The 27,244-nt window shown below is 47.5% G+C and overlaps 1 protein-coding gene across 4 annotated transcripts in view; it reads left to right on the forward strand.

The window, feature by feature from the left end:
* The window catches only part of DLGAP2 (DLG associated protein 2), a 786,292-nt gene that overhangs the window by 72,942 nt on the left and 686,106 nt on the right, over positions 1 to 27,244 (forward strand). Inside the window, exon 2 of one of the 4 annotated variants that reach the window (XM_045451288.1) lies at positions 27,020 to 27,125. The exons of the other annotated variants lie outside the window; for them this stretch is intronic. Coding sequence (XP_045307244.1) covers positions 27,111 to 27,125 — 15 coding nt within the window. The 5' untranslated portion in view covers positions 27,020 to 27,110. The remainder of the gene's footprint in view (positions 1 to 27,019; positions 27,126 to 27,244) is intronic. 4 annotated transcript variants of the gene reach the window in all.

Consider the following 27,244-nt stretch of genomic DNA (forward strand, 5'->3'; position numbering starts at 1 on the left):
TTCACAGTGACTACATCTCTCTCTGTCAGTGGGGTGACGTCTGGTTAGAAGCGCGGTCACTGGTGATGAAGTGCGTTGTACTTGTACTCGGGCAGATCTGAGGGTTTTGTGTCCCCCCGCCGCCCCAGTTCCTGAATCGAACTCTACATCTTTCCATGGCAGCTTTTGTCGTTGTCCTGTAGACAAATGGCTGTTTCTGGGGTGTTGGGGGCCAGTCTTCAGGTGACTGGTGTCCCAGCCCCTTGGGTCCGGTTTGCTGGGCCCACACTGTTCCCGATAGTGTCGTGTGGGGACTCAGGGGCACACTTGTGTCTTATGGAGGAGATTCAAGTTGTGTACACGTCACCTACACCTTTGATAAACCCGATGTTACCAGGTGAAGTATCTCAGCCGAGGACAAGGCTCCGACGGCACAGAGTGCGTGAGCGGACAGCGAGACCTGAGGTGCCACCAGGGAGCAGAAGCTATATTATCCTCGAATCAGGCATCCTTCCTTTACTCCTAGCAGTATTTCAATAAGAAGCCTTAAAAATTTTTTTTAATGTTTATTTATTTTGAGACAAACCGAGCATGAGCAGGGGAGGGACAGAGAGAGGGAGACACAGAATCCGAAGCAGGCTCCAGGCTCTGAGCTGTCAGCACAGAGCCCAGCGCGGGACTTGAACCTGTGAGCTGTGAGATCGTAACCTGAGCCAAAGTCAGATGCTCAACTGACTGAGCCACCCAGACACCCCTTCATTTTTTTCTTTTAAAGTTTATTTTTTTTCTTAGAGAGAGAGAGAGAGAGAGAGAGAGAGAGAGAGAGGGGATCCCAACTAGGCTCTGCACTGTCAGCACAGAGCCCACTGTGGGGCTCGAGCTCATGAACTGTGAGGTCACGACCTGAGCCAAAGTTGGTCGATCCACCGCCTGAGCCCCCCGGGTGCCCCTCCTCTAGTTTTCCTGTTTTCAGTGTGGCTTCGTTGTGAAACGCTTGTGAGCCTCAGGGAATGAGCACGGTCAGTCCTGTGTCTGTGGACCAGTGACACAGGGCCCCGGTCTGTTAACCCAGAGCAGGTGCGCACAGACCTTCTGCTCCCGTTTATCTTCCTGGGTGAAGCGACTGTTCTAGTTTTTCCCCACATTTCAAGCGTGGGAGGTTTGCTTTCTTCCTGGTGAGCTTCCGGAGTTCTTTATATGTCCTGGACACATAAAACCTTGTCAGATACGTAACTGCAGAGAGTCCCCATCTGTAGTTTGCCTTTTATTCTCTGAACAGTCTCTCATGCAGAAGCTGGCTTTCGGTGGCAGAAGGCTACATCTTCAAGAGGGTAGTTCTCATTGTGTTTTCAGGAACACACCGGTGGTGTTTTAGATGTCCCCCAGAGTGGGACAGACCACGTCATTGATCAGATACACGTTGTCACTGCTGCATTCCAGCCCTTTGGGAGTAAGTTGTTCTGTTGCGTGAAAGGTGAACCGGACTCAGACCCTGCCTGGATGTGGGTGGTCATGGGGCTGCAGCTGTGGCCCGTGAGTGTTGTTGTGGGTCTCTCTAGAATGAGCATGTCCCAGGGCGCCTGGGTGGCTCAGTCGGTTAAGCGTCCGACTTCAGCCAGGTCACGATCTCGCGGTCCGTGAGTTTGAGCCCCGCGTCAGGCTCTGGGCTGATGGCTCAGAGCCTGGAGCCTGTTTCCGATTCTGTGTCTCCCTCTCTCTCTGCCCCTCCCCCGTTCATGCTCTGTCTCTCTCTGTCTCAAAAATAAATAAAACGTTAAAAAAAAAATTTTTAGAATGAGCATGTCCCAGGTGAGTGGTCCAGCGGCTGCAGATGTGGCCCACGGATGTGGTCGTGGGTCTCTCTAGAATGAGGGTGTTCCAGGTGCATGGTCCAGCGTGGTCGCAGATCATGGTCTGCAGACAGTGTCACATAGAGCTACTCCTAGTTTTCCACTGAGTAGCTGTGCACGGATCATCCCCACACCAAACTCAGAAGGGCCTTTCTGTTGCAAGGAAATACATTCGGTCAGTGCTGGCAGGAAGCTGTTTCTTTCCCCGTGTCTGTTTCTGTCTGGGAAACAAAACAGTGAATTCTCCACTTCTTCACTGTCATCGGACACACATTCTCCAACCATTCCGTGTTGTTGTTAACACTGGATTTTTAAATTTGTAAAGTAAACATTATTTATATAATTCCCCCGAGTTTGAGGATAATAACAAGCACACTGTAGAAAGCTTGAGGAGTACTGAAAAGCAAAACGAAGAAAGTAGCGATGGGTCATAACCCCACCACCCACATGTGACCACTGCTGGTATTTTGTCATGTTTTCTGAGTGACGGATGCTTCCCATGATTTGTGGGACCGCCCGCTGATTCCCCATACTGAGAAGCTCGGAGAATTCGAGATTGGTGACTTTCCCTGGAAATGTTGGCCTCTCCTCCCTTCCTGCTGGTATACCCAAGTAAAAACAACGTAAACAAGAAACGTGTTTTTAAAAGATTTAGAATGTTGCAGGTAATTCATAGTCGAATGCGGAATTTTAACCCTCAAAATTCTTATCCTCCCTGGCTATTGCTGTGTATGAGACTTTGGTGCTTCTGTGCATTTATATGGATAAATGTGTTTATCCTGAATATATACTCAAGTGCCCCTGTGTACATTTCTAACATAATTGAGATCAGGCTACAAAGAGTTCTGCAGCTAGTTTTTTCACTGAATGAGCCAAATAGATCTTTGTATTTTAATGTATGTGTATAAAAATCTGCATTTCTTTTAAAAACAACCTTTTTGGGAATAACTTCAGACTTTAGGCAAGTTTCAAGAAGAGAATAGTCGTGTGTATATTCACCCATCGTTGCTGTTTCACCCTGTTTGTTTTATCACCTGAGCTCACACTTGCACTCCCTCCCCCTTTGCACACATGTGCACACGGTACGTTCCCATGACCCACATGGAGCACCTTGCACGGGCCTGTGCTCTTCACCTCTGTGTTCTGCTGTGCGTATTCCTATGAACGTGGGTGTTCATTCCCTAGTCCCAGTGCATCATCACCCGTAAACCTAACACCGATGCAATGTGTTTATCTCTTGTACCTTCCATACTCCCGATTTTGTCCGTTGACCCGGTAGTGTGTTTTATGTCGTGTCTCCCTTTTGCAGAGACTCCAGTTTGGGGTCAGGAATTGCATACTTACCATGTTGCTCAGTTGCTTAGTTCACTGTATTGCGTGTGTCCCATGTTTCACAGTGGATGCGTCATCGTCTGGGTAACCGTTCCCCTGTTGTTGCGCACACAGGTTAGGTGGTTTTTTTTCCTAGAGCAGGCATTGCTGTAATAATCTTTGTTGCATACTCGTCTTTTTGAATATGTGCAATTGCTCATCATGTGGAATTGCTGAGTCAGTGAGTATTCATGTATGACTTTGACAGACATCATATTTACCAACTCAGATTTTAGCACTCTGATGGAGCCATTGTACCATCGTTGTCATTAAATTTCCAAGACGACTAGGGAGGTTGCATATAGGAAGTTTTTATTTGTAGGATGCGTTGGTATCATTTAATAAATAAGTCACATTTTCATATTCTTTTCCAAGTTTTTAAATTGTGCTGTTGTATTGTTTCCTTATTGAAGGGTTGCTAATTTGGTGTCAACCTGGGTCTTCTAAGTGGACAAATTGTAATTGTAATAAATAAAAATTTTATTTTTCCTTTCCATATTCCCCCCCCCCCCTTTTTTTTTTTTTTTGTCTTATTGCATGGCTTAGGACAGGTAGCGTGGTGTTAATTACCAAGATAATCACTAGTGGACTTAAGGTAAACAGTCTTTTACAAAAGAAATAAATTCCCCTTTAATCTTAATGTTCACATTATATAAGAGATGAGGGATGGTGTTGACGTTAATCAAGCGCTTAGCCAGCATCTGTATGAAGAGGTCTCGTCTTCAATACGTTTGGAACGAGGTAGTAACTATTCTCATACTGAACCATTCATCCATTTCCCAGTTGGAGTGTCGTCTTGTGACATGCTGCAGGGTTCAGTGTGCTAATATTTTATTGAGATCTTTGCGTTTCCCTGCACAAGGCAGAGTACCTTCACATCGGACACGTGTGACACGCACCTTTCTGTCAGAGTCCCAGTCGAGGATCTGGGACGTGGTTGATCCCCCCAGGCCACCCCTCCTCCCCGCCCCCGCCGCATCGGCCATGCGGATGTGTCCCGGGTGTACGTGGTGGGTCCGTTGGCTGTGTGTCCCCTGTTGCCACACGGGCTCCTCTGCCATGTCTCCTCCTCAGCTTTTATTCATTTTCCCTTTGCTGGTGTCTCTTCTAAACAGTCTCTTTGTTCACATCTGTGAGTGGGAAAGCTTTTAGAGTCCTTGGTGACTAAAAATATGTTTATTCCCACATAAAATCTAATTTTACTGAGCATTGGAATCAAAATCTGTAACCACTCTCCTTGGAAACCACTGACACGTACGTGGCGTCACCAGCGGAGTCCTGTTGACCGCGGGCCTGACTCGTAGGTCGGGTTTCCTCCCCGCCCCCACCCGGTTCCGCACAAGGGTGCCCCCGTGAGCTTTTCCTTCTGCTGTGGCCTGCTTTCCTGTTCTTGCCGCTGGGTGCTCAGTGGGCTCCACCGAGCTCAAGCTGCTGCTTTTCCTTTATTCTGGGGAATTTTTATTCTTTCTTTTTTCCTCCGCGTTCTCTCTGGTTTTTCTTCCGAAGGTCGCATTGGAAACACTTGAGCTCCCTGGAATAGTTCTTGATGTCTTTTAACCTTTGTCCCGTCCTTGCATTTTGTGCAGTTTTCTAGTAGAATCCTCAACGGGGTCTTACAGCCACTGACTTGCTCCTCCGTGATCACGCGCATGCTCAGCCCGTTCTGTTGCATGACAGTTAGTGTGCATCTCCACGCAGTTCTTTTCCAGGCCAGCGTTTCCCGGTACTTCTCACGACCATGCTTCTGTATGCAGGCTGCTTGTCTGTGGCTTTTTCTGTTGGTTGAGTTGGGTGCCCTTCTTCCCCAGCGGGACGATTCTAGTTATCTGTCTGTCCTTGTTTCCGAAGTCCAGCTGGCCTGATGGCAGGCGCAGTTGCTTGTAATCACGAGAATTCATTCGTAGTGATTTGAGAGAGGGTACCTGTTGTGCCGGTGACTTGTGGTGTGGTGTGACTCTTTCCCCTGCCTTGGGTGACGTTGGCTACTGGGGCCGCTCCACTGCCTCCTGTCTCAGGTTCTCTGGCACCACCTGTGACCTAGCATAGCACCCATGGGAGGGGAACGGCCACGCTTTAGAAACCCCCAGTGCATTTTCTCGTTTAAACGTCTCACTGCAGTTGGTTCTCGTTATTCATTGTCCTGGGCTCTGTAAGGCCCCTGGACCTCAGCGTCTGTGAACGTTGAACCACTGCTCCCGGAGAAGCACCACGTCAGGTGCTTGTGAGCCTTTGGCTACAACATGTTCATCAACCAGTCAGTACACAGCCTCCTCCTGTCTGTGTGTGTGTTTAAAGACCTGTCATTTACTGCACGTGACTGATTCGTTTCCATGGAACTCACACCCGAACAGAGCTTCCCTGACACACGTTATCTCTGTGAGGCACTTTGCAGCTTTCTTGACCTTAGGAGCACTGGGCAGCAGTCTGGCACTTGGCCTGGGGGCATTCTGAACAGTGAGACCACCAGTAGAGATACATGCAAAAAATGCCATGAACAGATGTGTTTACAGCCCAGGAGTTGGAACAGAAGCAGTGCGGGTCTTCTTTGACCTGAGCTGCAATCGAGTGCATTGAGGACCATGTTTTTTGTCACTCTGCAAACAGCCCCGATGTGTGTATTGACTTGTGGGGTATGGATGAGCCATGGCAAGTAGGTGAATGCATGCACACGGACCCCGACAATGAGGGTGGGCTGTCGTTGCCTGGCACCCTCCTGGTCTCTGGACTCCGTGTTTCCTGGTTTGCATCCCAGGGTCTTTGCGGCCGCCTTGGCCACTCCTGGGAGTGATTTTATCGTGGCCTCCCCTCTGTCCCTGTTGACCTCTGATTTTCAGGAAATCCTTAAGATTTCTGTACAACTGATGGGACTCTGTCTTGGCTTCTGGTGTTCTTGAAGAAATCTTTAACATGATGTCTGGGGTCTGGGGAGGACGAAATGTGGAAGGAGCAGTCTCTTCCTTGGATTCTTCATGCCCAGAGCTGCTGCCTGACTTCACACTCTGGCCGGTTTTCCCTGGTGGCTGTTCCAGTCTAAGAGCACTGTTCTCCTGTCCTCTGAGCTGGCCTGACCTCTTGTTACTGCCTCACAGTACAGGTCCCATTGTGATGTCTCCTATTTAAAATCCTTCACCGGGAGGCTCCCAGCCTCCAGTAGGACAGCACAGACTCCTTGGCCTGCCCCCTGCCCATGCTCAGCCCTCTTCCAGCCTCTCGGATGCCTACTCTCTGTGGACCCATCGTCTCTCTCCAGCCTCCTTTCCCCCGAAGCCACCTGATATGAAATATTCCCTCCTGACCACAGTGTTTTTGATGGCAAATACCTACTTACCATTTCACAGCACGGGTCAGGGATCCCTTTGCCTGTGAAGCCTTCCTAACTGCTAGGAACTCTGTCTGCAGATGCTGTCTTGAACTTAAATTTGCTTCCGTCTGGGCATCCAGTATTCCTCTTTTTTATGTACGTTTGTATGGAGGAATAACAATAACTTACATACAATAAAATGGACAGGCATTAGCTGTTACAGTCAGTGAGTTTCAACAGGTGCAGGTAATGGTGTCCCCATCACCCCACAGCGGACAAAGGATCCCAGAAACCTTTGTGCTGTTTCTGGGAAGTCCCCTACCCACCCCAGAGGTGACTCCTGACCTCTCTTTCGTGGAATAGTTGCACGTGTTCTTGGAAACAAACTGGAGTCCGGTCTTCTGTAGTTTTCTGTGCTTGGTGCCTTCCATTGTGTTTGAACATCTGAGGTTTATTCCTGTTGTCGCACATGTAAGTACTTTGTTTCCCGTGATTGCTGGGTTGGTGTTCCCTTGTACGAATATGCACATCCCACACTTCTGTCTGTTCGTTCTTCTGTGGAAGGACTCCTGGGTCATGAACAGTGTTTGGCTCTCGTGGGTAAGGCATGTTTTGGTGGACATATATTTTCATTTCTCTCGGGTGGTTCCCGGACCACATATGTAGGTGTGACTCTTCAGGAAGTTTGCCAGTGTCCTGCATGGTGGTCTCATGTGTCTGTGTCCCCGCCAGCTGTGTCCGAGACTCTAGGTCTCCAGATGCCCACCCACATTTGTGGTGCTTGCCTTTGGGATTCTCCCGGGGGCCCTGTTCTGTCTCCATGTGGTTATTTCAGTCAGAATCTTGTCTGCTAGTTCTGAAACTTTCCAGATGGGGTCTCTCGGTGCTGTCCCCACACCATACTCAGGGCTTCTGGTAGTGTGTGCCCCATGCTGAACAAATGGCAGGTACTGGTTTCCATCGATGATGAAGGTGCATGTTCCTGATTGGCTTCCCCCGGACGCTTTGCTAAGAATCTTGGGTTGGTGGTGTGCTCTGACCTCAGATTCCAGGTGAGTGTGCTGGGATTGGGATTCCTGGAGGAGCCCTACAGGGAGAGGCACCCGTCCACAGCCCAGCACTGTATATCGCCTTCCTTCAGGCGAGCTGGTCCTGCCGTTGAATACAGTTTCTCTGGGGAGCTTACACCAACACCTTCTCTCAGTGTCCCCTTCATCCTGGACCCACTTCTCAGGTCCCTTCCCCGGAGATGCACCTGTTGCTTTCACTCTGTGCTCAGGGGGTGTGGCTGCACCATGCTGGAGGTCCAGGGGGTGCGGGAGAAGGGTGTGGAGAAGGGTCAGGTGGATGTCTGGGGCAGGGCGGGGGGGGGGGGCGCCGGAGAGAAGGCTCATGTGGTAGTGGGAGTGTTTAAATAGTTCATGAGCAGCAGGAAGGTCCTGGGCATTTGGGACTAGAAGCTCCAGAATAGAGGAAATCTGCCATTGGCCGAGGTGAGAGCTGGAAAATAGGTAGGAAATTCTCAAATTCAGCTTACTTCCCATTATGTTTGGGGCTGGCTCTGTGTACCTGACACAGCCAACGTGGTGACAAGGCATATTTTGCAAAAATGCATTTTGCTAATGATGCATACCAAATAGTTGATATTAACTGTGAACTCACTTTGGATTATTAAAAGCACTTAAGCATTGTGAATTAATGTTGTAATTACAGTAATTGGGTAAGCATTTCTGCTTGCCGTAATTAGCACTGTGGTTACACAGAAGAAGCACATTGGGAAAATCACACTTCTGGGTGATGTTTCTGAAGCTCTTAAAGCAGGTCCACTCTTAAGGGAAACCACCTCAGCCTGTTCTTTGTGTCTGCCCACACTAATCTCCTGCCCCAGCGCGGCCAGCTTGACCTTCTGAGGATCTCATTACGTTACTCTCAGACAGGAGACGCTGCAGAGGCCCCAGACCTGTGAGGGGTGTTGTGTTGCGTTTAGAAAGTGCCTGAGTTGTTGAAGTGTGTGTGAAAGGTGTTCAGGACACTGCTTCTTTAAAGACGATAAGGTGGCATGTTGGACACACTTAGGCAACCCTCTGATCTCAGCTCAGTGCTGACTCTGGAAGGGGAATCAGCTGGACCTGGGAACTGCTCGCGGAGGTCCCACAGCTGTACACAACCATGAAGCTGCCACGAAGGACCCACATAGCTGCTCACATGGACAGCAGCAGCATCTGCTGGGAGCGGACCTCACCTTCCCGGCCAGGGGGAGGAACACCGTCCTGCTGCTTGAGATTGAGATGACATGACAAGATGCTCGGTGTCCACAGTAGAGAAACTGTGTGTGTGTGTGTGTGCACGGCTGCAGGTGGGCGCACGCACATGGGTGTGCACGGCTGCAGGTGGGCGCACGCACGTATGCAGGTGTGCAGTCATGCAGGTGTGCATGGACATGTGTGTGCACATGTCTATATGTGTGCCAAAACAAGTCTGCACATGTATACGAATGCATGCATGTGGGCATGTGGGTGTGCATATGCATGTTCGTGGTCATGTGTGTGGGTGTGCTTGCACGGAGATGTGTACACACTTGTGTGCGTGTGTGCATGTTTGTGCATCCACGCAGACATGTGCATGCACACATGTGGGTATGTATACATGTAGGCGTGCATATGTGTGTGTGTGCATAGGTGAAGTCTGGGTATGCACATCTGTGTGCACTCCTCTAGGCGTGTGTGAAAGCACGTGTGTTTTCTCGCAGTGGGTTGTGCCTTGGGGCAGATGATCTTTGTCAAGAAGTTGGAAGTGAGGGGTCCTGCCTCTCCTAGGCAGGCCTGTTTCTTTCTTCTGCCACGTGGTGCAGACCCTTGCCCACTCCTCCTGTCTGCTACCTCCCCCTCCCTGCTTTGCTCCTCCTGTCTCTCTTCCTGGGTGGCCTCCTGTCTTTGTGTTACCTGCCTGAACCACGAAGCTGGGTCACGACTGTGGCTCTCCTGAAGCCTTTCCCTGCCAGCTCTTCCCCCCACAGACCCTTGACTTTACCTAAATAACCTGTTACTGATGTGACATCGTCACCACCTCTCCTGGGCATTTCTTCCTCCCTTCCCACAACTCTGGGCACATGCTTGGTTGTGACTATGCATAGTTCTGACCCTCAGGAAGCAGCCATTAAACAGCAGTTATTATTAACATATCTTTATTGAATTAACGAAGCTGTTTGGGAAAATAATGTAGCAGAAAGCATCTCTAAGAGGAAGCAGTTGGAGGAATTTAAGCGTGGATCTTACAATCTTGATTTCTAGATGTACGTTATCTCCTTTGTGAAGAGAAACTGAGGCATATTGGGGTCTCATCCCTGCAGGATGCATCTCTTCCCTGAATTAGGAAGGGGTGTAAACACTGGAGAATACGCACACGTTAAATTAAGGACGTGAGTGGTAGCGTTTGCGAAATGCTGAAGGACGCACTGACCTCGCACGTCATGTCAGTGACGGATGATTTCAGAGGAGCTGCCGTGGACGACGGGCCTTGCTGAGCACAGCGTTGTGTAAATGGGTTTAGGGGAGGGGTGTCTGCCTCTGTTCTGAATCAGGATCCCTTGGCGGAAGCTGCGGTTAGCCAGTGACCTGATCGCAGGAGGACAGTGTCTGGGGGATGGCCACTCTGGGGCCGTGTTTTCTTCACCTCCTTCTCTGCGTTGGTTGTGAGGTGCTGACCGTGTGGGGGTTGACCTGTCCACGTGTTTTTTCCAGCCCTCACACGTGCCCAGCTCTGTGCCGAGCTCTGGGGTCCAGGTGAGGATGACATTAGCTGTTATGCGAGCTCACAGCTCACGAAAGCCTCTCTGTGAACCTGTGACTGCAGATTGGTGTCTGAGGCTCTCCAACCGCTGTAATATCTGGGTGGGAGCAGCGCTGACCCCGAAGGGCTGACGCTGTCCCCTGAGAGGCGGAGGCTGGAGACTAAGACGCTGGCAACCGCGAGCGGAGGCCAGACCCGCTGTTGTCATTTCCAACATGGACAGTTCAGAGCGAGGAGAAATGCGCGGGATCGGAGGAGGTAGGGAAGGCATCAAAGAAAAGGTAGGGCTACGGCAGGGCGCTAAGTACTCTGCAGGGTGTGAGGAGGTGAGAGAGGCGGGGGACACCGTGGGAATTAGGGGACGGCCCACAGGAGGCTCCTCAGAAGGTGGTCCCGTGAGAACCTGGGCCCCAGCTCTTGCGGCCCCAACTCTGTGCTGGCCTTGGGTCATTCTCCGGGGCTTGGGGACAGTGTGCTGGAGGGCACGGCCCAGCGCAGTGTGACCGTGGACCTGGAAGAACCAGTGCCGTTCTGGAGCCATTAGCCAGCCCAGCTCTGTGTGTGGCTGAGCCCAGATGCCTCCACACTGCCTGTCCCCCAGGAAGGGATGAGGCGGGTGCCACAGGCTGTCTGCTTTGTACTGCGCCTTCCACTCCAGCCACGGCCATGGCTGGCGCTTTGCCTCCTGCCTTCCAAATCTGCCTTGTAACTCAGGCGCCTGATGCCAACCCCTGTGCTGGCCCCAACCCTCACACTGACCCTGATCTCTGTGCTGACCCCCTGCGCTGTCCCTGCCCCCATGCTGAACCTGACTTTTGTGCTGATCCCTTGTGCTGGCCCTGGCCCTCGTGCTGACTGTGATCCTTGTGCTGACCCTGATGCTGGCCATGACCTTTGTGTTGACCCAGACCTTCGTGCTGACCCCTTGCACTGTCCCCGGCCCTGCACTGAGCCTGACTTCTGTGCTGTTCTTGCCTCCACGCTGGCCCCGTCCTCACTGTTGGACTTAGTCATCACTGCGTCCCTTCTGGTCCTGGAACAAGTCCGTATTTCCTGGCTCAAGTGTCCTCGCGACCCTCGCAAATCCACTCTCCTCCTCGGTTTTCCTGTTCACTGTTGCAGGGAACACTGGCTGTTCCCTGCACACTCACCCTGTCAGGGCTCCACCTTGGCCCCTGTCCCTGGACCTGCCTGTTCAGGTCTCAGTGGGTTTGGCCCAAATGTCCCATCCTCCATACGGAACTTTCCATGTTTCTCCAGCGCAGAATTGTGTCTCCCAACCTAGGACTCACTTTCCACTGATCCCTTTCTCTGTTCCTAGAATCAGAGTGTATTCCTGCTGCTGTAGTGGGTTTTTTGCTCATGGTTTATTCCTTGCTACACAGAGTGTAGACTGTCTAAAAATAATCAGCATCTGATCTGCTTTTGTAACTCCTGCACATGCATCTTTCTGATTGAAGGTGAAAGGGACCTTTGAGGCATGTGGTTCGCTGTCTCGTGAGGATGGGACTGTGGAAGCCCAGCAGGGCTGGTGGAGAAGGGCCATGCGATGTGCACATCCAGAACTTTGCTTTTTGTTAGTTGTCAATTCTGCCTTTTATGAAACTCAAATCCCATTATACAGTTAGTGTCCACAGGCCATTTCAATAGATTAGGCTTTCCTGGAAAATAGAAGTACTTGGGCCACAGGGACTTGTCCTGTTTCAGCCAGAGAAGTGCGCCCCTTTGAATCTCATGTTCCCACTTTGCAGTACCCATGCTGAATTTTGAGCATCATAACTGAGCATGTTGTATTTGTACTGTGCTATCGATTGGAAATAGTGTTTTTCAAACACTGGGAAGAAAATATAACTCCACGGCCTTCAAGTTAAATTTGAAGTTAAAGTCTGGATAAAAAGGCTTATCCTTGAATCCATCTGACTGCCAGCTCTAATGTGAGTGTTAAGTGGCCTTCTTAGTAGGTTAGGAGGGGTGTCTGTGGTGAATTTAAGAGGCAGCAGGGGGGCTGTTGGTTCAGAATAAGAAATCATCGTCTCGACATTGTAGGTGATTGAACGCCAGAGCCCTCCACACACAGCATACACGTGGACTTGCCTGTGTAGAAATCTCTAGAAACAGGAGACAGTCACATATTTAACAGTGGGTTATTGAATTAAAGGCAGAGCTGTTCTAGAGGATTCCTTGCAGTCTGCTTTAGTGCCAGGACTCTGGGATTTTTAAGGAAACCACGTTCTTCTTTGTCTTAGGTGTGCCTCTGGTTTCAGACTCTTGCGTACATTCAAGGGAAGGTGAACAGTGATGGAGTCTGTGTTTGTGCTAAATTTCCGCAGATGTTCTGTCCCTCCGGCTTGTTCTGCAGTGAGATCACATTCTCTGTGGGTCTCAGGAAGCCACTCCTGACACACATATGTCTTTCCATTTCGGAGTAAATCCCAGGAGTGTGGGGGCAAGGGGCGGGGGGCAGCGTGTGTCCTCGTTGGTCCTGTGCTCTACAGTTCCCAGTTTATGGTCAGCTGCAGGAATGAACGCTGCCTCAGCAGCCTGTAAGGTTTCCAGGAAAAGTCTGACATGAATGTGTTTGAGGGTGTGAAGTTAATTATTTCCTTCCTTATCGCTCAGGATGCTGGACACTTTCTTGGAATGTTTTCACTGTAATTCAGCTTAAGTTGCCCCAAAAGGGCCCTGCGTGTCCTAATTTCTATAAACTTGTCTCCCTTTTGCTAAACCTTCAGACACTCCCGTAATTTGCAGTGGGTGGGATTTGCTAAGTGAACTGCAGTTGTCAAAAGTTACCTTTTTCCTTTTTATTTTTTTAAGTTTATTTACTTATTTTAGGAGTATGAGCAGGGGAGGGACAGAGAAAGAGAGAGTCCCAAGCAGGCTCCGTGCTGTCTGTCACTCGGGGCTCAAACTCATGAACTGTGAGACCATGACCTGAGCCAAAATCAAGAGTTGGATGCTTAATATGTTTTCACTCATATGTGGATCCTAAGAAACTTAACAGAAGACGAGGGGGAGGGGAAGGGGAAAAAAAACGTTACAGAGAGGGAGGGAGGCAAGCCATAAGAGACTCTTAGATACTGAGAACAAACTGAGGGTGGATGGGGGGGTGGTGAGGGAAACGGGAAAGTGGGTGATGGGCATTGAGGAGGGCACCTGTTGGGATGAACACTGGGTGTTGTATGGAAAGCAATTTGACAATAAAGTATATTTAATATTAATAAAAAAAGAGTTGGATGCTTAACCAACTGAGACACCGAGGTGCCATTTTTCCCCCTTTTAAATGCCAAGAATAAACATCTTGGTGGAATTGTAGCGGGAGTGGAGCTTTAGAAATGGCAGCTCCAACCTTCGCCCCCTCACTGCTCCCTGTGGTCCTTCCCAGGTCTGTCTCATCTCATCAGGGTACTTTCCCAGGTCTGGGAAGCCATTTCTGTGGTTTCCCCCAAAGCTGTGTGGGTCTTTGCGGGGGGAGTGCATTTGGAGCTGGTCGTTCCCAGCTTCAGGAGGGCCGTGTTTTGGTATGTTCTTAGTGTTATTTGTCTTGAACTCCAAAACCACCTGCAGTTTCTAGGGTTCCAGAAGGATCTGCAGTATGATTTTTTTTAAGCTATAGTTCCCCATGTCCTATATACCACTCTGAGTTCATCCTTTCTCATTTGTTTGGACACGAACAGAGCTGGGAACCTAACCAACACTTATAATTACATTTCTGTGGGAAACTACATTCAGGTTTCAACCTGGACTGTTAGTTCTTGCTGGGTTTCCCCTTCTAGCCCTTCCATCTTAAAGACAAAAAAGACAGGATGCTATATTTTGCTAATTTACTTTGCCAAGACCATTTGGAAACCCCATGGAAAATTGGGCATAAGGTAAGATCTTAGAACCAGAAGATGTGAGGCAACATTTTACTATGATAGACGTGTAGCTTCCTCAATCAGGTAGGGTTCATTTCATTACAGGTGACAGATTCTCAGCTCATTATGGTCTACAAACACTCAGCGTGTGTATGAGACCTGTATACAGGGTCATGTAAGTGGAGGCTGGATCTAAGGGCTGAGATGATGGCATTAGGGTGTGGATTCTCTGTCCCCTGCCTGAGGCCGTTGTGGTTTCTCTCCGGTGGCCTTCTCCACCTGGTAGCCTGTGGCACCTGCAGCCTTACATTATCTTGGAAGTCGTGCCCAGTCATTCCACCAAAGCCCATAGTAGCGACTATCCTCTGGTCCATGACTAGCGTGCACAGCTCTGGACACCTTGCGTGTGTGGGGGGGCAGACTGCACGGCCTGACCGGGTCTGGATCGTGGGCCCAGCCCTGCAGGAGGGCAGGTTCCCTTGTGGGTTGATGGGGGTGGGGGCTAGTCCCAAAGGAGGATCAAGGCAGAGCCAGGGGATGAGGGATAGGTGCCCCACAGGCAAAGACAAATAAATGTGTGGGTTGTTTTTAACTTCTTGTCCACTGTGGTACATGCTACAGTTTTAGATGCTTGACTTGGAAGCCAGAGCTCCATTTACTCTGTCAGCCATTTCTTGTGCAATTCAGAGAAATCATGGGTGATGAAGCATCTTTGTGCCTGTAGCCTTCAGTCAGTGAGGCAGTGGGTGGTCCTACTCAGCTACACCTGTCAGTGTTACATCGCTCTTTCTGAAGAGGTTTTATAAATTAGCACTATGTAAAAGGACGGATGCCAGATTATTCCCCTTACATCATGGCCAGGATGCTGAAGGGCCAGACTGGCAGGAACGAGAAGCAGAGACACTTCGTGACGCAGTGGTAGGATTGGGGATGTGTGATCCCCATGCTGCCCCAGAGTGGAGGCACCTAGTTGTAATGTGTGCATCTCCGGGCTCGGGCAGAGGACCTCAGATAATTCTCGACTCCGAGAGTTCCAGTACCTTCAGATGTCCTATTTCTCATAAATGTCTTGTTTTGGAGTTTTGCTTCCTCTGCGATGGCTTTTGGTTACCTCCGGTTTCCCTCTGGGCTGGGAGCACAAAGCATCCATGCTTCCTCCCTAAACACTAAGCTCTTGCTCTCTTGTATTATGCTGGACAAAAGCCCGAGGAGAGAGATTACCATTAAGGTAGGTCTGTTTTCTGTACAATCTGATCTCTTTCCCCCCATATCCAAAAGGCAGTTTCTTAGCCATCTTTCCTGTTACCTCTTTCCCTTTGAACATAAAGCTCCTTTTGAAATGCAGAGGACAGTGGTTAAGAGGAAATGAAGGAAGGGGAAAGGGCAGGGAATAAGCAGCAGAGGATGGGGGCGGTACAGACAGCCCCGGGCGGGGGGGCGGGGGAGCCTCAGGGAGCCTCAGGAGGGAAGGTAGGACCTGGGCTCTGTTGTAAAATGAAGCAGAGAGTGGATGGTGACTTCGTAGGTGCTTTGGAACATATGACTGACTTGAAGTCAGATCGGAAATGGAGTCCTGGCTGTGGCTCCTGTAAAGTGTGTTGTTTTGTGCTGATCCATCTCAAGGTTGCCTGTCCAGTGGCTGGTGTGGAGCCCTAAGAAGATGACGTGCTCCATGTGTTACAAAGTGACACAGGGGTCCTCAGGCTGCGTGTCACCAGGGTTGACAGATAGGAGTTGCGCTGGTTGAACATTATCTGTTGGTGACGTCCTTCTGTGTGCAGGTGTTGGGTACGGGAAGGGTTGGGATTGTGCGCGTGGATCTTAAAGGAAGGGCCTGTGTGTGATGGTGAATGTCACTGAGGGAGGAAGGGCCCAGAGGCAGAGATGTATGAGGTCTATTCCTCTTTCTTGGTCATCAGAATGTGTTCCTGGGTGTGCTGAGCCCCAGGGAGGTTTCCTCTCTCCTGTGGGAGGGAATGGGCCCCTGGGAGGCCGCTTCACCCCTTCCCTGAGGAGAATAGGAGAGAGCTGCTGATTGGGACCTGTGCCTTCGGGGGGACGGGGAGTGGGCGGGAGAGCTAACCCCTGAGTGGTCCCCAGGTGCGATCTGAGGTGTGTCAGTGAGCGCCCCAGCGGAGCGGCCTTCTGTCCACACGGGTGCACGGGTAGGTAAGAGGCAGTATGATTTCTCCACACCAGAGGTACACAGGCTACTGTAAGTTTGTAGTGGATATTACCCTACCCTAGATAAATAAATACCTGATTTACCCCATCCTAACATTCGTACTTAACACTCAGTACCTTTCAAGATGGCGCCTTTCAAACTAGACTATCTTCTTCCCATTTTGTATGTGTCTGTGGTGTCCTCATGTGGGGCCACCTCTGCGGGTGTGCTGAGACTCCCTGAATCAGAGAGTGCCTGGAAAGGGTTGTAAGTCCCCGTGTGAGGTCCTCTCTCACCATCTGAGAGTTTGTCTGGGGATCTTCTCTCTTCTTCATGGCTCTGTGATGTGATCTAAACTTCTCCTGCTTAGGAAGTCCATTTCTGAGCGTGGGCACACACGTGCCCTCTCACACAGTGTGCTGGCGGCTTATTTCATGCACCCCCCAGGTGTCCCAGCCATTTCCAGCTTCTCTCCCACCCAGCACAGTCCTGCCTGGTTTGAAGGGGGTGCTTCAGAGCAGAGCGTTGGGAAAAACGGGACTATGGATAGGAGGGCTCCCTGTTATTACGAGTTAGAACACGTCTACTGCTGCGAGTGAACTTGACCTCAGTCAAAAATGGAGGCATTTTTCCTGTGAGTAGATCTGTTAATATGAGGTAGGTGTGTTCGTTGGTGGTCTCACCCTGGATGTCACTGAGGGCACCACCAGAGAACAGAAGGCCTGTCATTCCTCAAGCATGAGGAGGGCTTGTCAGGATTCCTCTTACTGTCCTGTTTTGTTCTCTGGAATGGACTCTGTCATGGGAAGTACTGGCTGGTTGTCCTTCTGACTTGCCAGGAAAATGGTGCTGGCCTTTGGTCTGTGATGCCCTGGAGGAGACCTCCGCTGTGAGCCTCTGTGGGTGGTGATGTGTGGGATAAAACCCTTTTCCTCAGTAGGGATGGGTCCTTCAGTAAAATTGGGGCTTACCGTGATGCACTCTCAGACCCTTTCACTCGTCTACTCGTGACCGAGGAGGCGTCTCTGAGCCCAGGTCTGCCTTGTCTGTGTGCAGTGTCTGGACTTCACCGTGAACCGGACGCAGCTTACTGTCTCCACCTCTGACCTCTCTTAATTCCTCCAGTTCTTCTGGTTCTCGCAACACGTGATCATTCAATATTATTCAAAATGCATTTTATAATGGAATTCTCCTCTTTGGTCATTAGTTAAAATATTAAGCAAAATACAGAGTTGCTCGTCTGGTACACACCATTACCCATCGTACGCTAATGGCAACACAGCAATTATAAAACAATTGCAGATAAGAAGATGTAAACGCCTGATGCTCCGATGATTGGATTTCACACAAAGCCCTTTGCCACCTACTGTTCTCGAAGTACATTGTACAAATGAACATCACTCCACTGTAAACCGTTGTGGAGTTCTTAATCTATGACATGTGCTACATCACAGTTTTCCAGAACCTTTGTTTACTAAACAAATTTAACACCGTTTTCAACACAAGAATCTAAAAAGGTCTGAGTTTTCTTATCCAGTTTGTTTATGGAAGATTTTTTTAAACTGAAGGCAGAAGGAAGGTGGCTGACAGTGACTCGTGAACCCGTGTCTTAGTCTTGCCGTGCGTGGGTATTCTCGCTGTGCCGACCTGTGCGGCACTCGCTCAGTCCCCACCTGAAAGGGGTCCGGCGCTTAGAATTGTACTTGTTTCGCTTAGGGACACGTGTCTAAATGGAATAGCAAACGTGATTAGAGGACCTTCCGTTAGTGACGGCATGTAGGTAGCTGCGGGCTTGGGCTCCTGCTGGAACACCTGTGGGGAGTGAGGGGCTGACGGGGAGGAGGACTCGAAGTGTGAGCAGGAACTGCCCACACCTTTACCTCTGCTGTCCTGATGAGGACGCTCATGTCTGTTGCGATGTCCTCTGCGTTACCGCCGCTCTTCCCAGTGTCCCGCGGCAGCCCAGGAGCCGTGGAGGAAGCTGGGTCCATCACGTGGGCACGTTACCTGACCCAAGCCTTTGAAATTGGAAAAGCGGTTTCTGAGAAAGAGAAGCTTCCTCTTCTGGAACTCACACTCCCTGGAAGTGAGCCAAGAAATCTCCGGGAGCTCTGAGCAGCCCTCCTGCTCTGTGAGGTGTCATCAGCTTTCGGCTGAAGCTGTGATCACAAGATACCAGGGGAAGAGAGGGTTTCCGAGTGCTTGGGGTCATGGTGCCAGGCAGTCAGACCAGTTCTGAGCTCTGGACTGTGCAGCCTTGTGAGCCTATAAATCGCCTTTATTGTTAAGTGAGTTTGAGTTCTTCCTCTTTTCCCTTTCCCTTTCCTTCTTTCCTCTCTTTCTTCCCTTTTTCTCTTTCTTTTCAGAGTGAGCACAAGCAGGGGCAAGGGGCACAGGTGGGTGGAAAGAGAGGGAAGGAGAGACAGTCTCAAGCAGGCTCCATACTCAGTGCAGAGCCTGACGCAGGGCTTCAGCCCACAACCCTGGGATCATGACCTGAGCTGAAATCAAGAGCCAATTCAACCGACTGAGCCACCCAGGCGCCCTGACTTCATTTTTCTGTTACCTGCCGCCAGACACAATGTGATTGCTGCTAAGACAGAGCTGATAGGATGTGTATCTCTACCTGTGTCTCTCTCTCCATCTAGAGAGAGACTGATTGATGCAGGAAGTGGGCTCACATGACTGCAGAGACTGGACGTCTGAAATCTGCAGGCAGCCTGCCAGACCAGAGACCAGGCACAGGTTGCTGCGGCCTGAGCCTGAAGGCCATCTGAGCCCAAGCCTCAGCCCGTGCACGTGACTTTGTTCCAAATGATGGTATGTGTCCCTGTCCCGCCGTGTGTCATGTGCACTGCGTGCGGCTGTGGGACGGTGGGTAGGAATGTTCTGTGTTCTGGCCGCCTGCTGCCCTGGGCTCACAGTGACCGCTCTGCTCTCTTCCTGCAGAGGAGTCTGACGTGGAAGACGGGGCAGCTCAGGTGATAGGATGCAGGTGCTCAGACGAAGGAAAGATCAGTTTGTGTCGAGATGTCATGTATTAGAGAAGGCAGTTTAGCCTTGATTTCTTTTTAATAATGAGATGCCTATGACATTTCAGTTAAATCTATAATCCTAGAGGCGCCTGAGTGGCTCAGTCAGGTGTTCAACTCTTGATTTCAGCTCAGGTCATGATCTTGTGGTTTGTGAGTTTGAGCCTCGTCCCATATTGGGCTCTGCACTGACAGAATGGAGCCTGCTTGGGATTTTCTCTTTCTCGGCCCCCCCCCCACCCCCACTACCCAATAAATATTAAAAAGTCTGTAGTCCTAGAGTAATATGTTATAGAGGAATCAGATGGGATTAAGTCAACCGTGTGCCATTGGTTTTGGTGCTGAGGAAATTTCAGCAGACATTGATGAAGATGGTGATGACAGACTACCAGTTAGAAGACACGGCTGGCTCAGTCGTGGAGCATCCACCTCTAGATCTCGGGGTCATGAGTTTGAGCCCCACGTTGGGTGTAGAGATGACTAAAAAAATAAACTTAACTATTTAGAAGACAAATGAATATATGAACTAAGTTTCTAATCTGGGTGGAGAAATCAGATTGAAATTAAGACATGTAACTCTGGAGTACGGGAAAAGTTGAATTTAAGGAACAATAGTGATTATGCTGACATGCATACAGTGAAATTCGAATTTACAACATATTGATGGAATTTAATAGTCCTTTTGAGTAGATATTTTTGTATATAAAAATTTTATTAGACAATCTCATTCTGTAAACATAGAAGCTTGCTATTACGTGGGCACCTCTAATTTAGTGGCTAGAGGAAAAACGATGCTATCATAATACTTACCTGAATTGATAATGTTGAATAAATTATTTTCAAGTTGTTCATCATTCTGTTCATACTTTCGGACCTGAGCCTCAATTTATGATACTTAGTAGAAGAATCACATCAAGGTGAAGGTCTGTACACATCTTTATGGACACATTCTACTTTTTCTCCATGTGTGTGGAAATGTGGAAAGTGGTTAATTCATGTTTGCTGGAAAATAGGGATGATGATTGCTTTGGCTGGCGGGGTCCGGTGAGGGAATGATTGATCTCTGTGTATCATTTAAGTGGCAAAATGAGATCAGTAGAATTGCGTGTGGAATTATTTTGCATTACTCGGTTATGCTTTGCCATAAGCACTTCTTAACTATAATAGAAGACATTTTTATGCTATTGACTTGATTACCTTCCAGCCAACTAAATAGAATTTGAAATGTCTATATTTTCTCATAATACTAAGGGAGCAGTACAGCAAACATATGGTGAGCTCAGTTCCTGTTATCACCAGGATATAACATGGTGGCTCATGTTCCTTTTTGAAAGATAAAAAGTACCTGAGATATTTTGGGATGGTCAATTAAAATAGTTGTAGATATGAGAAATTAGGTAATATTTGGTGTAATATTTACATTCGTATATGTATGCTATAATCAGGAAAACGTTTTGTGATTTTGAAAGTAGATTCCTATAATTTTGTCTTTTAAAAAAATTTTTTTTATTTGGGAAAATACCCATGTAAAATGTAAATAGGGACCTTGCTCTGCTTTGCATCCTTGAGGCCTGTGTGTGTGTATATGTGATTTCTTAAAACCTGTTCTTTTCAGCACTGAAGAATAAAAATGGAAAGTTAAATGCATATTACAGTTACACAGTGTGGTCCTAAAGGAGGGTGAGGGCCTAAAAAGCTCAGAGGCCCCTCACCCAGGGGCCTGCCCCCGGAACGTTCTCCCTCGGGAGCTGGGGGAGCACAGGCCTTTCCGCCACCCCAGCTCTACATCCTCAGAAGAGCCTAAAAGTCTGAGGTCCCTGCTTTCCTCACTGATGGAGAGTCCACATTTTCCCAGTGAATCAAGAAGGAGATGCTTGTCACCCTGCTTCTCGGCTTTCCGGAGCCCCAGAAGAACGACTCCTGGCTGCTTAGAGTGTGAGAGAGGAGGATGAACAGGTGAGGAAAAATAGGCCATCGAAATGCAGTCATCGCTTGGAGGACAGGACACACTGAAGTACAGAGGGCAGCCTCCTGGTGAAGTAAATTTAAAGGATAAACGGGAAGAAGATTCAGAAAAAGATGCCAAGGCTCATCTGTACACTAGGAGCGGGAGGCCATGAAAAGGGGAGAATTGTAGAACAAGATTTTGTTTTCTTTTTCCTTCCAGTTAGAAGCAGTGGAGATTAGAATAGGCATCGTGCACACTTGGATCAGTGTGAGTGACTGAAGTAACAGGCCCACAGGTGCACCGGGTGTAAACTCTGTGGATGAGCACTTTCTTCCCAGAGACCATGTTTGCAACATGTGCTGAGTCTTAAGATGTTCCCATCAGTGTTCTGAGGACTCCACAGGAAGGACTCCCTCAAGCCGCACAACTACCGTATGTCGTCGGTCCTGTCGTTAGCTCCATTTTACACATTAGGAAACAGCACAAAGTGCTTATGTAACTGACGTTCTGAGGAAGTGTTCCTAATGAAGACTGGATCCCGGATTCGGTTGTGCTCAGATCCCTGTTTTTAGCCCGTGTGCTGTGTGGGACAGCTGTACAGAAAGAGGAGGAGATGATGTGAAAGAACCAGTTAGAAATATTATAGAAATTATGGCCCTTGAAAATAAAACTCAGTAAATATTCACAGATCAGACATAGCTGAAAGAAAAGTAGTGAACTAGAAGATGAAGCTGAAGAAATTTCCTAGTATTAAGCATAAAAAGAGAGCAGATGAGAAACCACAGTTAGCGAATAGATCTAAAAGGCAACACATGCATCTGATAGAAGCTAAAGAAATAAATAGTAGGGGTGAGTTTGTATTTGTGATAAAATGGCCAATAATCTTCCCAAATCGAGGAAAACTGTTTTCAGATTGAAAATTTGTACCGCCTGACAAATACCACAGGGTTTCAATTGTATGTAGAATTTAAGAAACAAAACAAATGAGCAAAGGGAAAAAGAGAGAGAGAGAGACAACAAACCAAGAAACAGACTCAACTCCGGAGAACATACCAACGGTCACCAGAGGGGAGGTCGGTGAGGGATGGGGGAAACAGGTGATGGGGATTAAGGACGCACCTGTCGTGATGGGCACCGGTTTTTGTATGGAAGTGTTGAATCCCTATTTGTACACCTGAAACCACTATTATACTGTATGTTAACTAATTGGAATTTAAATGAAAAATTAAAATTGGAATTTAAGTGAAAAAATGGATACAGAAAACTTGTACCACCTTCCAGGACAGAATAGGCCAACAAGACACACATCTTGAGCCATCCTTGTAAAACACAGCGGTATCCAGGGTAAAGACGGAATCCTGAAAGACTTATTAGTTAAGAGAACAGAAATTGCTTATAGATTGATGAGAAATTTCTCAAAGGTAACAACAGATGCCTGAAGCTATCTGTTGGATTTGTTGAATTCCATACTTTTGTAAGTGTCATTCAATCCTGAGGGCAAAATAAAGACATTTTCAGACATATAAGGACCTGGAAAGTTTGCCACACAGAGACCGTGTTGAAAGAAAAACAAGAAGGTATTTTTGAGCATGAGGAAAGATGAACCCAGAGGATGGTAGCAAAGAGGTCAAGAGCACGTTAATTTGTAAGTATCAATTTCAGAATAAGAAACTTCTTTTCTTTTGTTTAACGAGCAATCGTATTTGGTATCCACACAGTAGTAATATCAGAGCAACTGCAGTATGGGGAGGGCATTCTGGACTTTGGGGGAAGTGTGAGCACCCTAAAGTTCTTCTTTTCAAGAGGATATTGGAGATACCGTTTTATCAGTGGCTTTGCTAGAAAAATACATGTTTAATTGCCTACGTTAAAACTGTTAAGGGAGAAATAGGACGTATAGGCACTGAGAAAGTAGTGAAAAGTCCTGTTGTAAGGCAGCAAAGAATAAAGTACAAAGAAAAACAAATGAAACACGAACTATCAGGACGACATAATCCCAGTTTATCAGTAATCACAATAAACATGGGAGGGTGAAACTTAGACATTACAAACAAAACGGTCAGATCAGATTGAATACAATACAGAATCCTGTGGGTCTTTAACATAACATGTTATTATATTTCAATTAAAAATACAAAAAAGCATTAATTCAATATTCAACAACAAAGAAGAAGATGCAAAAAATGTCTTGCGAATAAACTTGTGCAAGATTAATTAAAAAAAAAATTTAACAGTGTGAAGAGTTAAGGATAAAGAATGTGATAGAATCACAGTTAAAAGGACCATATTATCAGCAGAAATTTTTTGCTGAAATTTGAAAATCAAGATGAAATGTTTGGTTTTCTTGGTGAATATAAGTGAAATAAGTTGATCTGACAAAGCTAGAAAATGTGAATGGACTAGTAACCATGGGAAAATTAAAATTTTCCTTAGATGTACTTTTGTGAAAGATGCTGGATCAGTTTTATAGGTGAACTCTATACAAATATCTACAAATTGATAATTCTGTTATCTAAACTAGTTCAGAGTTATAACCATTACTCTCTTTTTTTTTGAGTTTTTTTTTTTTTTTTTTTTTTTTTTTTTTTTTTTAAGACAGAGAAAGAGAAGGAAGGGTAGGGGCAGCAAGAGAGGGAGAGGGAGAGAGAATCCCAGGCAGGCTCCATGCTATCAGCACAGAGCCTGATGTGGGGCTTGATCCCATGAACTGTGAGATCATGACCTGAGCTGACATCAAGAGTTGGATTCTTTACTGACTGAGCCACTTGGGCGCCCACCATCACTCTCTTTTAATGAGTAATTACCAAACTTGATAATATAGTAGAAAAAGGCTAATTTTACTTAAGAATATACATATAAATTTCCTAAGCGAAATATTGGCAAATTGCATCTAATTGTACCTTGAATATGGCCAAATGGCTTAGTCTGTAAAAGCAAGATTCTTTCAATAATAGCGTCTCTATGTTAGTAACCTGAAGGATGAGCATGTTAAAAGAAAAAAAACCACGGAGGTATCATAAACACTGAAGGACCTTGAAACAATATGGCAGTCACTTAGGATAAAATTCTGAGAGGGAGTAATGGCAGGACCGTTCCTTAATAGGGTTCAGAACATAATCCGAAACCCGGAAGCAAGCAGAGCAGTTACTGGGAAATTCTAAAGTGTGGAATTCTCACCATTAATCCCTCTTATTCTGGGGTCTCCAGTTAAGGTTATGTGGGAAAGTAAAAGGGACAAAATATTAGAAATGCTCAGTGGAAAAAGGAAGAGACCATACAAAATCTATTAGATAAGTAGGAACATGGATTATGGAGAACAAATACAAGATCAGTAAAATAAAAATCACGAACTGAACTGTATGTGATAAAGCAATGGCAAAATAGGTCCGGTATCAGAAACAATAAACCCTTCAAAACACCTTGGGAGAAAACAGGAGTGTTTGAGGTCTATAGGGGGGAAAACAACCAGACTTTGAAATACGTGGAAAGGACGTAAAACATTACCTAGTGCTTGGTAGGGAAGTACACTTTAATGGCAAATTTAGTATTAAAACCTATCACTTCACTTCAGGTGTGTGTGTGTGTGTGAGAGAGAGAGATAGAACTTCAGTCAAAACCTGTTTCGGGGGGGGTGCAGTGGAGGTGGGGAGTGGGATTTGATTAAGGGATGATAAAGTTAATACAGAAGAATGAATTCACAAGGTGCCCAGTAAAGTTTTAAAGAAGATCTGTGTAGTGGGAGTTCTGGTCTGCTAGAGAGAAACACATGTACAAATGCTGCGGGAGATAAATTGATCTGTATGACAGTCTTTTCTGCGTGAGTGGCATTTTCAAGTTGGTGGATAAAATATGGATTATTAGGCAAATTTGTTGGGATCATTGGTTAGCCGTTGGAAAGAAAGTAACAATTCTACTTGGCAACTCAAAAAAGTTCCAAACACATCGATGATCTAATTGTTAGAAATAGTTGTAGAAATGCTAAAACAAAATTTAGTCGAATGTGTTTTTTTACATTGTGGAGTTGGGAGGATCTGGGTAATGACAGAAGCCCTTAGAGAAGGGATTGGTAGGTTTGGACATAAATTCTATCAAATGCACCTAGGTTGTTGGAAGGACACCACCGAGGGAGTTAACGCGTGAGAAAGAAGGAAAACCGTTGCAGCCTATGGAGCAGACAGACGGTCTGGAATATGTAAAGAGATACTACATGGTAATTAGGAATTTCCCCCCAAAGAAGTGGACAAATCTATAGAACAGGCAGTTTGCATGGAAAGAAGTTTGATCAATAATCATAACAAAAGTTCTTCCAAATCCACGGAAACAGCGGGAAGCTTTTCTTCCCCCAGAGGCATGCAGAAAACCTGGCGACGTGTGATGTGAGCACTGGCACACGCGTGGCAGTGTCGTGGACTAAAAACGTGCAAGTCCCGTGACCCGGGGACTCCACTCCTGGAAATCTGTTCTGCACAAACGCACTGCGAAGCATATGAAAATGTGTGCACAATTCTCAGCAAATGGGGAAAATTGGAAACAACCCAGATGCCCAAAAGTAAGGGGTTTGTGGGGTCATTGTGAGTGTTCAGGCAGGAAAATACGGAGAGATCCTGGGGTAGGAAGCGAGTGAGTGAACAGCAGTGTGTCAGTTCTGGAAAGGCAGAATTTCAGCAGGAAGTGCCTGGAAATAAATACACAGTTTAGGTGACAGTCACAGCAGACATCTACTAAGTGATTCCCGGAAACCAGGGGTTAATTTTCAGTTTGTGTGTTATTATCTGTATTTGCAGACTGTCCTTGCTAACGTAAAAAAACAGCTGATTTTCTTACCTTCTTGGACTCGTACATTTGAAAGTAAGTACAGCATTTTGTAACGTGACCATTTGGCCAGAGTTTGGTGACAGAATAAGTTTTGGAAGATGGGGTGCATCTGAGCAGGAGCTCTGGCCTTCGTGGAAATTTATAGAACCTGATCAGGGTTTTTGAGGGCCACGTCAAGTATACATAGATAAGTATTTTGTGGTCATGGTAGCTTACTAAGAGAAAAAGCGAGCGTGTTTTTCTGGCGTGATGGTATAAACAAGTCTCCTCTGGAGGCTCCTTTTCCTATTTCGTCTGATTCACTTGGTGGTGATGGTTGGGGGCAATAGTCATTTCATGTGTCCATGTGCGATGAAAAAAAGCAGAGAATTTTAGAATTATCAAAATGTATGTTCTAGCATTTTTAAATGCTGCCCTCATATTTATTGGGGCATAGTGCTATTTTCTTTTTCCTGGAAAGAGGATGAGCAATTGTTAATATTCCTGGTACTGCTCTTGTTTCTTGGAATCTGCCTGGTTCCTTGCGGAGCTAGCCCAAGGTTGCAAATGCTGCTTCTGCCATTGGGCTATTGGAGAGATCATTCCTCTGATTCGGAGTACGTTGCCTTATTTCTGGTTGCGTATTTTCAAGTGGGGAAAGCTGACGTATCGCAATTTCGGGCCCCGACTGAGAAATGAAATACTTTTCGTCATGAAAGCCTACATCTGCACTTACACGACGTGTCATTTTGGGATCCTGTGTCATTTTTCATATGTAGCTTCTCTGCCAAAGTGCTGTTCTCAGGTGATAGAAGTTTTGCTCAGTGGTTTGCTTTCCAGGCACTTCCCATGTATTTTCTTTTCCAGGGGGGAGGTTGCTTATCTTTTTTTTTTTTATCATATTTTCCCCATTTCTATCCGTTCCTCATCTTAGGCCTTCCCTGCACCTGAGGCGCGGCCGTAAGCCCGGCCCGGTTTCAGCACAGCTGCCCTGGGACGCTCGGCCTGCACCCAGCCCGGCCGCCATGGGGACCGCTCAGGTAATGTTCCTGCTTTCCTTCTGTCCTCTGTCCTCTGGGCGGGCGGCGGGAGGGAGGACGCGCTCCAGGCACATGGGTGGCTGCTCTGTCGTACCTGGGGACGCGGTGAGTGCTCTGAC

Source organism: Leopardus geoffroyi, chromosome B1, assembly GCF_018350155.1.
Source record: "Leopardus geoffroyi isolate Oge1 chromosome B1, O.geoffroyi_Oge1_pat1.0, whole genome shotgun sequence".
NCBI classification, from domain to species: domain Eukaryota; kingdom Metazoa; phylum Chordata; class Mammalia; order Carnivora; family Felidae; genus Leopardus; species Leopardus geoffroyi.